This window comes from Mesoplodon densirostris, chromosome 6, assembly GCF_025265405.1.
Source record: "Mesoplodon densirostris isolate mMesDen1 chromosome 6, mMesDen1 primary haplotype, whole genome shotgun sequence".
Classification (NCBI taxonomy): Eukaryota; Metazoa; Chordata; class Mammalia; order Artiodactyla; family Ziphiidae; genus Mesoplodon; species Mesoplodon densirostris.
In genome coordinates this window covers 34,346,210-34,358,646 of record NC_082666.1, presented here as the reverse complement: position 1 = coordinate 34,358,646, position 12,437 = coordinate 34,346,210, and the positions used below count along the sequence as shown (strand labels likewise).

The 12,437-nt window shown below is 38.7% G+C and overlaps 1 protein-coding gene across 1 annotated transcript in view; it reads left to right on the top strand.

Annotated features, from left to right (window-relative positions):
- The window catches only part of TMEM245 (transmembrane protein 245), a 109,508-nt gene that overhangs the window by 55,743 nt on the left and 41,328 nt on the right, over nt 1–12,437 (top strand). The window contains exons 8-9 of the mRNA XM_060101450.1: nt 771–853; nt 4,656–4,746. Of these exons, the coding sequence (XP_059957433.1) occupies nt 771–853; nt 4,656–4,746 (174 nt within the window). The remainder of the gene's footprint in view (nt 1–770; nt 854–4,655; nt 4,747–12,437) is intronic.

Genomic DNA, 12,437 nt, shown 5'->3' with positions numbered 1-12,437 from the left:
TTGATTTTATTGTGATTCTGCCCCTCCTACCATCTCATTGCGGCTTCTCCTTTGTCTTTGGATGTGGGGTATTTTTTTTGGTGAGTTCCAGTGTCTTCCTGTAGATGACTGTTCAGCAGTTAGCTGTGATTCCAGTGCTCTCGCAAGAGGGAGTGAGTGCATGTCCTTCTACTCCGCCATCTTGAACCAATCTCCATTTAATACTTTTAAAAATAGTAAAATCGTATAGAACATGTTCCCTGACATTGGCTTCTCCTTTTTTATCCCCCTCATTTTGTTGATTACGCAAGGCAAATTCTGAGATTCATTTTCACTTGGGTTACTTTACTCACAAACCTTACTCGGTTGATTATTTCCCTGTATGTCTCACATTGCCTTATAATTCTAAAGCCCTTGTAGTGTTGATATTGCATACACACACACACACACACACACATATATACATGCTATACATACGTACACTTATGTGAACTAAATATATCTATATATTTATGTTGTATATATTTGGAAGTATTTGTATCTATTTACATTTCTCCCCCCATTGTTGAGCTTGAAGACAGGGAGCTGTTCTGCACAATTTATTTCCCATAGTGTGTGTCCTAGGACATTATGGATAGCGGCTATTCAGTGGAGGTCTCTAAGTTAATTGACACTAAGATGTATAATTAACTTGACTCTAAAAGCATTGTTCCAATAATAGTGTAGAAAATAAATGTTAAATTGGGTTTAATTTTTATTGAGATTCTTTTCTCTTCTTATCCATAATACAGGTACATCAAGAGAGTGTACACATGATTGAAGTCACAAGCAATTTGATTAATGAAACTCTAGCAAATCATCCTGAGTGGGCAAAGTAAGAATGTTGTTTTGAGAAAAATAGAGATGGACGGCCAAGGTTCTATGTCTGTTTGCATGAAATGATCTTCATTGATACAGTTACCTTGGAAGAGAAAAGAAATTTGCCAAGGCTTTGATGAATGTTGTCATTTTTGTATAAAAATAACATGTAATGGGATGGTGGGGAGGGGGGAGTTCGTATATATGAATTGAGATTCACGGTTTTCCACATGTTTGTGACTTATTAAGCTTTCACCTACATTGTGTTATGTGTTCCTCAGTAGGTTGAAGAGATTATCCCCATTTCACAGATGAGGAGGCAGTATCAAAGGCTAAGGAATTTGTGACAGTCCCCCATGGCACAGTCAGCAGTGTTCCCATATTGTATCGTTTTTGTGGCAGGGTTGCAAACTGTGGCTCAGGGCCAAATCTAGCCACCTGTTCTTATAGAGATTTATTGGAACAACTTATACCCATTCATTTACATGTTGTCTGTAGCTGTTTGGGGGCTACAAAGGCAGACAGAATTGAGTAGTTGTGATACAGATTATATGTTCCAAAAAGCCTAAAATATTTATTTACATTCTGGCCCTTTACAAAAGAAATCTGCCAACCCCTATCTTAGAGGATCTCTTTGTGTGCTTATTTAATTTGGCTTCTGTGAGAGGGTTTTTATGTCTTTGAGGAGAGTGTTCAGCTGGACTACGCTGTTCACCTAATTGAACTTGATGACAAATTACATGACCTTTTTTACTAATGCTACGGTGGTCACTAATTTATGTTAGGAAATACTCTGCCAGTTGTAAGATTATAAATTGAGATTTAACTTGGTTTTTTCCTTTGACTTGACTTTATTTCTTTATATAAAACCTGCTTAGGACATTCCTTGAACTTGGTTTAGAATCATATTTAAATATTCTCAGAAGGACTTCTGTTATATTTCTACCCACTTATCTCCTATTACCCAGAGCATACTCAGTGCTTGTTCTCAATATTTCTGATTAGTTACAAACTGTAGTATATCCATTCAAATGAATAATACTTAGCATTAAACAAAAATGAACTGTCAGTTCATGCAGCAACATGGATGAATCTCAGAATAATTATGGTGAATGAAAGAAGTCAAGCAAAAGAGAGTCTATATGATATGATTCCATTTATGTTAAGTTCTAGAAAACACTAATCTAGTGACAGATCAGTGGCTATCTGTGGATAGGGGTGGGTTCCAGGGAGGGAGTACAGAGGGGCGCAAGGAAACTTTTGAGAGTGATAGGTATGTTCATTGTCTTAGTGAAGGATATAAGAAGTAACATTGATCAGATTTTATTCTGTAACAGTCTCCCTCTGTGCTGTGGAGAAAAGGTGGAAGGTGTTCCAAGACTTGAGCCTCTTAGACCAGTTAAAAGCTAGAGTAAAACTAGGCGAGAGGCAGTAAAGCTCTTAATTGTGGACAGTTGTTGTGGAGTGAACAGGACAGACAGATTTGTAAGATCTTAAGGGGTTAGTTGGTGATTAATTGGGTATAGGAAAACGAAACCTAGCGTGACTCTAATGTTTCAAGCTTTCAAACTTAGTGGATGATGGTGGATTCACCAAGATAGGAAACAGAGAAGCAGATATGGTGGGAAAACTAATTCACTTACTTTTTACCTGATGAGTTTGAGGTGTTTATGGTAAGTGTCAACAGAGGCCTCTAGTAGGCTATTGATTATGTTGGTGTACAGTTCAGGAGAGTGATCTGGAGTGAAGTTAAAAAACTGGCAGCCTTAATTATCTCCTTAGAAGAGGGCTCTTTTTCTTTGGTGGTCATTCTTCTGTAGTGGAAGTAAGTCCAAAGCCCTTCTGTACTGGTTTTCAATTGTAATAGTACTATCTCTACTGTTGTTTTGAAGGCACACACAAACTAGGGAGCCCCAGATCAGAGTAGTTCAGAAAGTTCGTTGTTTTTGTTTTTAAATTTGGGAATAATTATAAAGTTCACAGGGACTTGCAAAGAAATGTATAGGGAGGTCCCCTGGACTCTTCGCCCCACCTTCTCTACTGTAGTTGTCATCTTGTATAACTATACAATAACAAAACCAGGAAATCGACATTTCATTAGTTTTACATGCACTTGTGTATGTATTTGTGCATGTAAATTATATGTGTTCTCTGCAGTTTTATCATGCTTCCTGTTAGCTATCAACACCATGTCAAGATACAGAACTGTTCCATCACCACAAGGCTCCATCATGCCACCCCTTTTAGCCACACCTACCCTCTACCTCCTCCTCCAACATATTCCTAACCCTTGGCAACCAGTATTTTGTTCTCCATATCTGTAATATTGTTGTTTGATGAATGATACATAAATCTAATCATAGAGTATGCAGCCTTGTGAGATTGGCTTTTTTCACTTAGCGTAATTCCCTTGAAGTCCACTGAAGATGTTGTATGTAGCAACAGTATGTTCCTTTTTATTGCTGAATAATATTCTGTGCAGGAAAGAATTTAAAAGCTATTTAGACTTCAGTAATTTGTGGGAGGTCTGATTCTTTTGCAGCAGATTAGGGGGGTGGTCATGAATTAATAGTTTTCTTGCAAATCTCAGTACTCAGTGGATTCTTGTCCTGAAGATGGCAGTTGACCATGTGGGAAATTCATGTGGGTGCTCTTAGTGGAGGTGATACAGTTAAGAATTGATTAGATATACTTTCTTCCAGTGTGGTACACATTTTGTGTGCCCTACATAGGTACCTCGACTTCCTGTGGATGTGCTTGGTGAGCTGAAGTATAAATTAGAAAGACTCAGGGTAGGATCAGCCTAGTAGAGCTTCAAAGAAAATGAAAGTGAAGTTGGAACACACCTTAATTCTTTTTCTGGACAGTATTATTAGTCTAGAACTCATTTTCTACTTACTACTCACTAGTCTCAAGCCTGTTGATTCTCAGGACCTGCATTAGGAGATGGCACTATGATGGTACTGAACGTCACTTAGCCCTGCCCTTACTTGGGAGGAACCCAGTAGGTGAAGCTGTTTTAAATTGGGGCTGTTCTCTTGGTAGGTCATACTGTGATAGAGATTAATCTTTACCCAGGACGATGAGGGTAGGCCAGTCCTAATTGTAGGAGCTTGGTTTCACCTGAGGGATACCTTTTGACTGAGGCTAGGAGAGTTAGTGATTGGCTGATGTAGTAAATATCTGAAGCAAGAAGCTCAGTTTAGAGGCTGTGGTTGGTATAAGACCAAGGTGTGTCCCAGTTTGTCCCAGCAAAGGTTGCTCAGGTTGTTTCTGGCCCCATGTCTCCTAGAGGGCACTGGTTGTGAGGAGGTCTGGACTGAGCCAAAGCCTTTGACTTGGCCTCACAACAGCTCCTCTTTATCTGTTGCTCTTCGGACACCTGCATGAATACAGTGGCAAAGTGTTTTCACAGCAGCCAGCAAGATTTTTTTTATCAGGCCTAATAGATGTTTGTTAGTCATTAAGGATCTATCCAGATACCTCTGTGAATTTCACACTTTTAAATAATAATATAGGTTATAATTTTCCCCTAAAATGTAGTACCATGTAACTGAAAATATTCAACAGTCTCTTGAAACCACTAATGAATCTATAAATACTGGAGTAATTTAAAAGCTACTTAATTTCTCCCAAGTCATATCTCTATTTAGAGATCCAAATTTCCTGTTCATATTATTATACTATAAGATTATTACATTTGTAAGTGTGTGATGTCTGTGATGTCAGTTAATGAGTGTTTAAAAAATTAAGCTCCAAGAGTTTGGTGCAGTGCACTATATTAGTTTTTCATTTTTTCTTTCTTTATTTTAAATTAGTTGGCTTCCTGAGGCTCAGGTAGTCCAAAGAGCCCTTAATTCCGCGGCTAACAATGTGTATCAGTGTGGACGAGAATGGATAACCCACAAGGTAAGGGAAGAGCCTCTTTTTGCATCTTTCTCTTTGCAGGGTCTTCATTGGTAGTGACTTCTTGCTTTGATAAAGCAAAAATGGAGATTCTGTTTAGAACAATTTCTATTTTTGAGATAGGCTTAAATCTGCAAGTCAACAAGCAATATACGATGAAATTAAACCTTCTGGATGATCATATTGATTAGTGCTGGTAGCCTGAACAATCTGAGAGGTAGGCCTTTTGTTTCATGTTCAAGATAGTTCTGACTCATTATTTGTGCTTTAGAACAGAATGATCACTAAGCTTGGGTGGACAAATAAGGCTTTGTGGAGAAAAAAGTATTAACACATATTATATTTTATTATTTACTGATAACTGTGCTTGGCAGTTTCCAATTTGTTTCATTTAATCTTTCCAAGAAACTTATTGTAGTCTGAATTATTTTATCCCCTTTATAGATGAGGAAACAGACTTAGCAAAGCTAAGTAAATTCCCTATGGTCATGTAGTAAATTGCAGAGCTTGGTTTCAAACTGAAGACTAATTCCAAATCCCTTGCTCTTTCTACTGTGTTGTGCTAGAAGTGTGTGCCCGGAACTGAGTTTAGTGCTTTAATGTGGCACTTGAGATAAACCTTGAAGGAATGGAATGATAGGTCCTGGATGAATATAGAGAAGGAAGAGTATATTTTAAGAAGGGGTATTTATGTGATCTGAGATTTAGAGACAGGAAGCTGAAGCTCTGTGAAGGGGAGATGAAAGACAGAGGAGAAGGCACAGTTATCACAGCTAAGATCAGACTCCATGATATGGATTTGGGATATCTCTTTTTTTTCCTGCCTAGTTTTGCCTGTGGAAATGAAGGTAATTTGAATTTTTAATGTATTGAAGTAATTAGGATTGTCTAGGGATTGACAAGATTTGTTGCAGTGAGATGTGTGCCAGAAAAAAGTATTAGTGTGTGATTTCGTATTTAAAATTCAAAAACAAAATCTCAAAAAAAAAGGTATCTTGGAAATGATATTGTACATGCAGTAATCTGCTAACCTGAGGATGGAATTGTGGTCAACTTAAAAGTTAAGAGAAAAATGTGTTACTGATCTTTCTGGGTCCATGCCAGATAACCAAATCAACTGTCACATGGAAGCTTTAAAAAAAAAATTTATTGAATAAATGAAGGATAAGTACAGTTGACCCTTGAACAATGTGGTGGTTAGAGGCGCTGACCTTCTCTGTGGTCAAAAAACTCCCGTATAACTTTACAGTTGGTGCTCATATACCTGGTTCCACATCCTCGGATTCAACCAACCACAGATTGTGGAGCACTGTAGTACATATTTAGTGAAAAAAATCCACATGTAAGTGGACCTGTGCTGTTCCAACCTGTGTTGGTCAAAGGGCCACTGTATGTGGATATACATCTCGGAACTATCATAGAAGAAAGATCCAGTCATTGCAGAAGGCTTTTAGACTTTTATATGTGTATATGCCTGACTTATTCTATGGAAAGCATAGTGTTTAATTTTTGAATTATCTGTTCAGGAGAAATTTTTATTCTGGAATTCTTATGTATTTGGGAAAAGGATAAAGAAGGGGAATTTGGGTAGCTGGAGAAATGTGCCTTAGATTTTAAAGAAGTAAATTTCAAATTACTTAGAGAAAAGATAGGTTTGAAACCTTTTGCTCAAGAGTCTAAGAGGAAAGACAGCTGAAGAGAGATGATATTGCTACGAAACATTGTAAAATATTTGTGATCCTCATTTGCAAGACACAGGGATAATACATAAAAGCAACCATTGAATGTCCATTAACTGATGAATGGATAAACAAAATGTGGTATATCCACATACTGGGATATTATTTGGCCATAAAAAGGAAGGACGAACTGATACATTTTACAACATGGATGAACCTTAAAAACATTAACCTATGTAAAAGAAGCGGTCATAAAAGACCACATCCATTTATGTAAAATGTGTGGAAGAGGCATGTGTACAGAAACAAAGTAGAGTAGTGGTTTTCAGGGGTAGGGAGATTGGGGAGAAATGGGAGATTGATTACTAATGAGTATGGAGTTTTCTTTTGGGGGGATGAAAATGTTCCAAAATTGATTTTGGTAATCGTTGCATAACTGTGAATGTACTAAAAAACTGTTGAGTTATACACTTAAATGGGTGAATTGGAGGACCTTCAAGATAGCGGAGGAGGAAGAGGTGGAGGTCCCCTTCCTCCCCACAAATACATGAAAAATACGTCTACATGTGGAACAACTCCTACAGGACACATACTGAATGCTGGCAGAAGACCTCAGACTTCCCAAAAGACAAGAAAATCCCCATGTACCTGGCCGTGTGGCTGACAGGGTCTTGGTGCTCTGGCCAGGTGTCGGGCCTGAGCTTCTGAGGTGGGAGAGCTGAGTTTAGGACATTGGACCACCAGAGACCTCCCTGCACCATGTAATATCAATCGGTGAGAGCTCTCCCAGAAATCTCTGTCTCAACGCTAAGACCCAGCTCCATGCAATGGCCAGCAAGCTCCAATGTTGGATGCCCCATGCCAAACAACTAGCAAGACAGGAACACAACCCCACCCATTAGCAGAGAGGCTGACTAAAATCATACTAAGTTCACAGCACCCCAAAACACAGCACCGGATGCAGCCCTGCCCACCAGAAAGACAAGATCCAGCCCCACCCACCAGAACACAGGCACCAGTCCCCTTCACCAGGAAGCTTACACAAGCCACTGAACGAACCTCGCCCACTAAGGGGAGACACCAAAAACAACGGGAACTATGAACCTGCAGCCTGCAAAAAGGAGACCCCAAACGCAGTAAGTTAAACAAAATGAGAAGACAGAGAAATATGCAGCAGATGAAGGAGCAAGGTAGAAACCCACCAGACCAAACAAATGAAGAGGAAACAGGCAGTTTACCTGAAAAAGAATTCAGAGTAATGATAGTAAAGATGATCCAAAATCTTGGAAATAGAATGGAGAAAATACAAGAAACGTTTAAGAAGGACCTAGAAGAACTAAAGAGCAAACAAACAATGATGACCAACACAATAAATAAAATTAAAAATTCTCTAGAAGGGATCAATAACAGAATAACTGAGGCAGAAGAACAGATAAGTGACCTGGAAGATAAAATAGTGGAAATGACTACTACAGAGCAGAATAAAGAAAAAAGAATGAAAAGAACTGAGGACAGTCCCAGAGACCTCTGGGACAACATTAAACACACCAACATTAGAATTATAGGGGTCCTAAAGAAGAAGAGAAAAAGAAAGGGTCTGAGAAAATATTTAAAGAGATTAGAGTTGAAAACTTCCCTAACATGGGAAAGGAAATAGTCAAGTCCAAGAAGCACAGAGCGTCCCATACAGCATAAATCCATGGAGAAACACGCCAAGACACATATTAATCAAAGTATCAAAAACTAAATACAAAGAAAAAATATTAAAAGCAGCAAGGGAAAAGCAACAAATAACATGCAAGGGAATCCCCATAAGGTTAACAACTGATCTTTCAGCAGAAACTCTGTAAACCAGAAGGGAGTGGCAGGACATATTTAAAGTGATGAAAGGGAAAAACCTACAACCAAGGTTACTCTACCCAGCAAGGATCTCATTCAGATTCGATGGAGAAATTAAAACCTTTACAGACAAGCAAAAGTTAAGAGAATTCAGCAACACCAAACTAGCTTTACAACAAATGCTAAAGGAACTTCTCTAGGAAGGAAACACAAGAGAAGGAAAAGACCTGCAATAACAAACCCAAAACAATTAAGAAAATGGGAATAGGAACATACATATCGGTTATTACCTTAAATGTAAATGGATTAAATGCTCCAACCAAAAGACATAGACTGGCTGAATGGATACAAAAACAAGACCCATATATATCCTGTCTACAAGAGACCCACTTCAGACCTAGGGACACATACAGACTGAAAATGAGGGGATAGAAAAAGATATTCCATGCAAATGGAAATCAAAAGAAAGCTGGAGTAGGGCCTCCCTGGTGGCGCAAGTGGTTGGGAGTCCGCCTGCCGATGCAGGGGATACGGGTTCGTGCCCCGGTCTGGGAGGATCCCATATGCCGCGGAGCGGCTGGGCCCGTGAGCCATGGCCGCTGAGCCTGCGCGTCCGGAGCCTGCGCGTCCGGAGCCTGTGCTCCGCAACGGGGGAGGCCACAGCAGTGAGAGGCCCGCATACCGCAAAAAAAAAAAAAAAAAAAAGAAAGCTGGAGTAGCAATTCTCATACCAGAAAAAATAGACGTTAAAATAAAGACTATTACAAGAGACAAAGAAGGACACTACATAATGATCAAGGGATCAACCCAAGAAGATACAACAATTGTAAATATTTATGCACCCAACATAGGAGCACCTCAATACATAAGGTAAAGGCTAACAGCCTTAAAAGGGGAAATTGACAGTAACACAATCATAGTAGGGGACTTTAACACCCCACTTTCACCAATGGACAGATCATCCAAAATGAAAATAAATAAGGAAACACAAGCTTTAAATGACATATTAAACAAGATGGACTTGATTGATATTTATAGGACATTCCATCCAAAAACAACAGAATAATATACTTCTTTTTAACATCTTTATTGGAGCATAATTGCTTTACAATGGTGTGTTAGTTTCTGCTTTATAACAAAGTGAATCAGTTATACATATACATATGTCCCCATATCTCTTCCCTCTTGCATCTTCTGCCCTCCCACCCTCCCAATCCCAGCCCTCTATGTGGTCACAAAGCACCGAGCTGATCTCCCTGTGCTATGCGGCTGCTTCCCACTAGCTATCTATTTTATGTTTGGTAGTGTATATATGTCCATGCCACTCTCTCACTTTGTCCCAGCTTCCCCTTCCCCTTCCCCATATCCTCAAGTCCATTCCCTAGTAGGTCTGCATCTTTTTTTTTGTCATCAGGGAATTTTTATTATTATTATTATTATTATTTACATCTTTATTGGAGTATAATTGCTTTACAATGGTGTGTTAGTTTCTGCTTTATAACAAAGTGAATCAGTTATACATATACATATATTCCCATATCTCTTCCCTCTTGCGTCTCCCTCCCTCCCACTCTCCCTATCCCACCCCTCTAGGTGGCCACAAAGCACAGAGCTGGTCTCCTCCCTATGCTATGCAGCTGCTTCCCACTAGCTATCTGTTTTACGTTTGGTAGTGTATATATGTCCATGCCACTCTCTCACTTTGTCACAGCTTACCCTTCCCCCTCCCCATATCCTCAAGTCCATTCTCTAGTAGGTCTGCATCTTTATTCCCATTTTGCCCCTAGGTTCTTCATGACCTTTTTTTTTTTTTTTTACATTCCATATATATATGCATTAGCAAACAGTATTTGTTTTTCTCTTTCTGACTTACTTCATTCTGAATGACAGTCTCTAGGTCCATCCACCTCACTACAAATAACTCAATTTCATTTCTTTTTATGGCTGAGTAATATTCCATTGTATATATGTGCCACATCTTCTTTATCCATTCATCTGTTGATGGACTCTTAGGTTGTTTCCATGTCCTGGCTATTATAAATAGAGCTGCAGTGAACTTTTTGGTACATGACTCTTTCTAAATTATGGTTTTCTCAGGGTATATGCCCAGTAATGGGATTGCTGGGTTGTATGGTAGTTCTATTTGAAGTTTTTTAAGGAAACTCCATACTGTTCTCCATAGTGGCTGTATCAATTTACATTCCCACCAACAGTGCAAGAGGGTTTCCTTTTTTGCACACCCCCTCCAACATTTATTGTTTGTAGATTTTTTGATGATGGCCATTCTGACCAGTGTGAGATGATACCTCATTGTAGTTTTGATTTGCATTTCTCTAATGATTAATGATGTTGAGCATTCTTTCGTGTGTTTGTTGGCAATCTGTATATTTTCTTTGGAGAAAATGTGTATTTAGGTCTTCTGCCCATTTTTGGATTGGGTTGTTTTTTTGATATTGAGCTTCATGAACTGCTTGTAAATTTTGGAGATTAATCCTTCCTCAGTTGCTTCCTTTGCAAATATTTTCTCCCATTCTGAGGGTTGTCTTTTGGTCTTGTTTATGGTTTCCTTTGCTGTGCAAAAGACTAAGTTTCATTAGGTCCCATTTGTTTATTTTTGTTTTTATTTCCATTTTTTGAGGAGGTGGGTCAAAAAGGATCTTGCTGTGATTTATGTCATAGTGTTCTGCCTATGTTTTCCTCTAAGAGTTTGATGGTGTCTGGCCTTACATTTAGGTCTTTAATTCATTTTGAGTTTACTTTTGTATATGGTGTGTTCTAATTTCATTCTTTTACGTGTAGCTGTCCAGTTTTACCAGCACAACTTATTGAAGAGGTTGTCTTTTCTCCACTGTATATTCTTGCCTCCTTTATCAAAGATAAGGTGACCATATGTGTGTGGGTTTATCTCTGGGCTTTCTATACTGTTCTATTGATCTATATTTCTGTTTCTGTGCCAGTAGCCTACTGTCTTGATTACTGTAGCTTTGTTGTATAGTCTGAAGTCAGGGAGGCTGATTCCTCCAGCTCCGTTTTTTTTCTCAATATTGCTTTGGCTATTCGGGGTCTTTTGTGTTTCCATACAAATTGTGAAATTTTTTGTTCTTCTGTGAAAAATTCCAGTTGTAGTTTGATAGGGATTGCATTGAATCTGTAGATTGCTTTGGGTAATAGAGTCATTTTCACAATGTTGATTCTTCCAATCCAAGAACATGGTATATCTCTCCATCTGTTTGTATCATCTTTAATTTCTTTCATCAGTGTCTTATAGTTTTCTGCAGACAGGTCTTTTGTCTCCTTAGGTAGACATACAGAGTGAAGTAAGTCAGAAGGAGAGAAACAAATACTGTATGCTAACACATATGTATGGAATCTAAAAAAAAGAAATACGGTTCTGATGAACCTATGTGCAGGACAGGAATAAAGACGAAGACCTAGAGAATGGACTTGAGGACACGGGAGTGGGAAGGGTAAGCTGGGATGAAGTGAAAGGGTAGCATTGACATATATACACTACCAGATGTAAAATAGATATCTAGTGGGAAGCAGCTGCGTAGCACAGGGAGATCAGCTTGGTGCTTTGTGACCACCTAGGTGGGTGGTATAGGGAGAGTGGGAGGGAGATGCATAAGAGAGGGGATATGGGGATATATGTATACATATAGCTGATTCACTTTGTTACACAGCAGAAACTAACAGAACATGGTAAAGCAATTATACTCCAATAAAGATGTTAAAAAAAGTGATATATATAAAAATGAATGGTTGAATTGTAAGGCGTGTGTTACATGTCAGTATAATTGTTTAAATAAAAAAGAACCATTGAAATTGAAGAGGTAGCTTTCCAATAAGCTCAGATCTTATCCAGCTAAGAATCATGTAAGAATTGGGTCCTAAGAACTAACGTGTAGAAAGGGTCAAACTAGGGGAAAAAAATGTTACACTCAGGAAAGGAAAAGAGTTTTTTATAGGGTGTGTTCAGGTATGCACAGAGAGGGTTCCTGTCTGTCTGCCCTCAGCCTCCTTTGTCAGCCATATCTCCCATGTCCTCTATGCATTGTTTGGGTTCTACTCAGACCTCCCAGTTTACTATTTTCTCAATATTCAGCTTACTTTTGTCATACAACATCCTTGCTTTAACTCTCCTTTCTACTTGTATTCTCTTTCTAAAATTTGTAC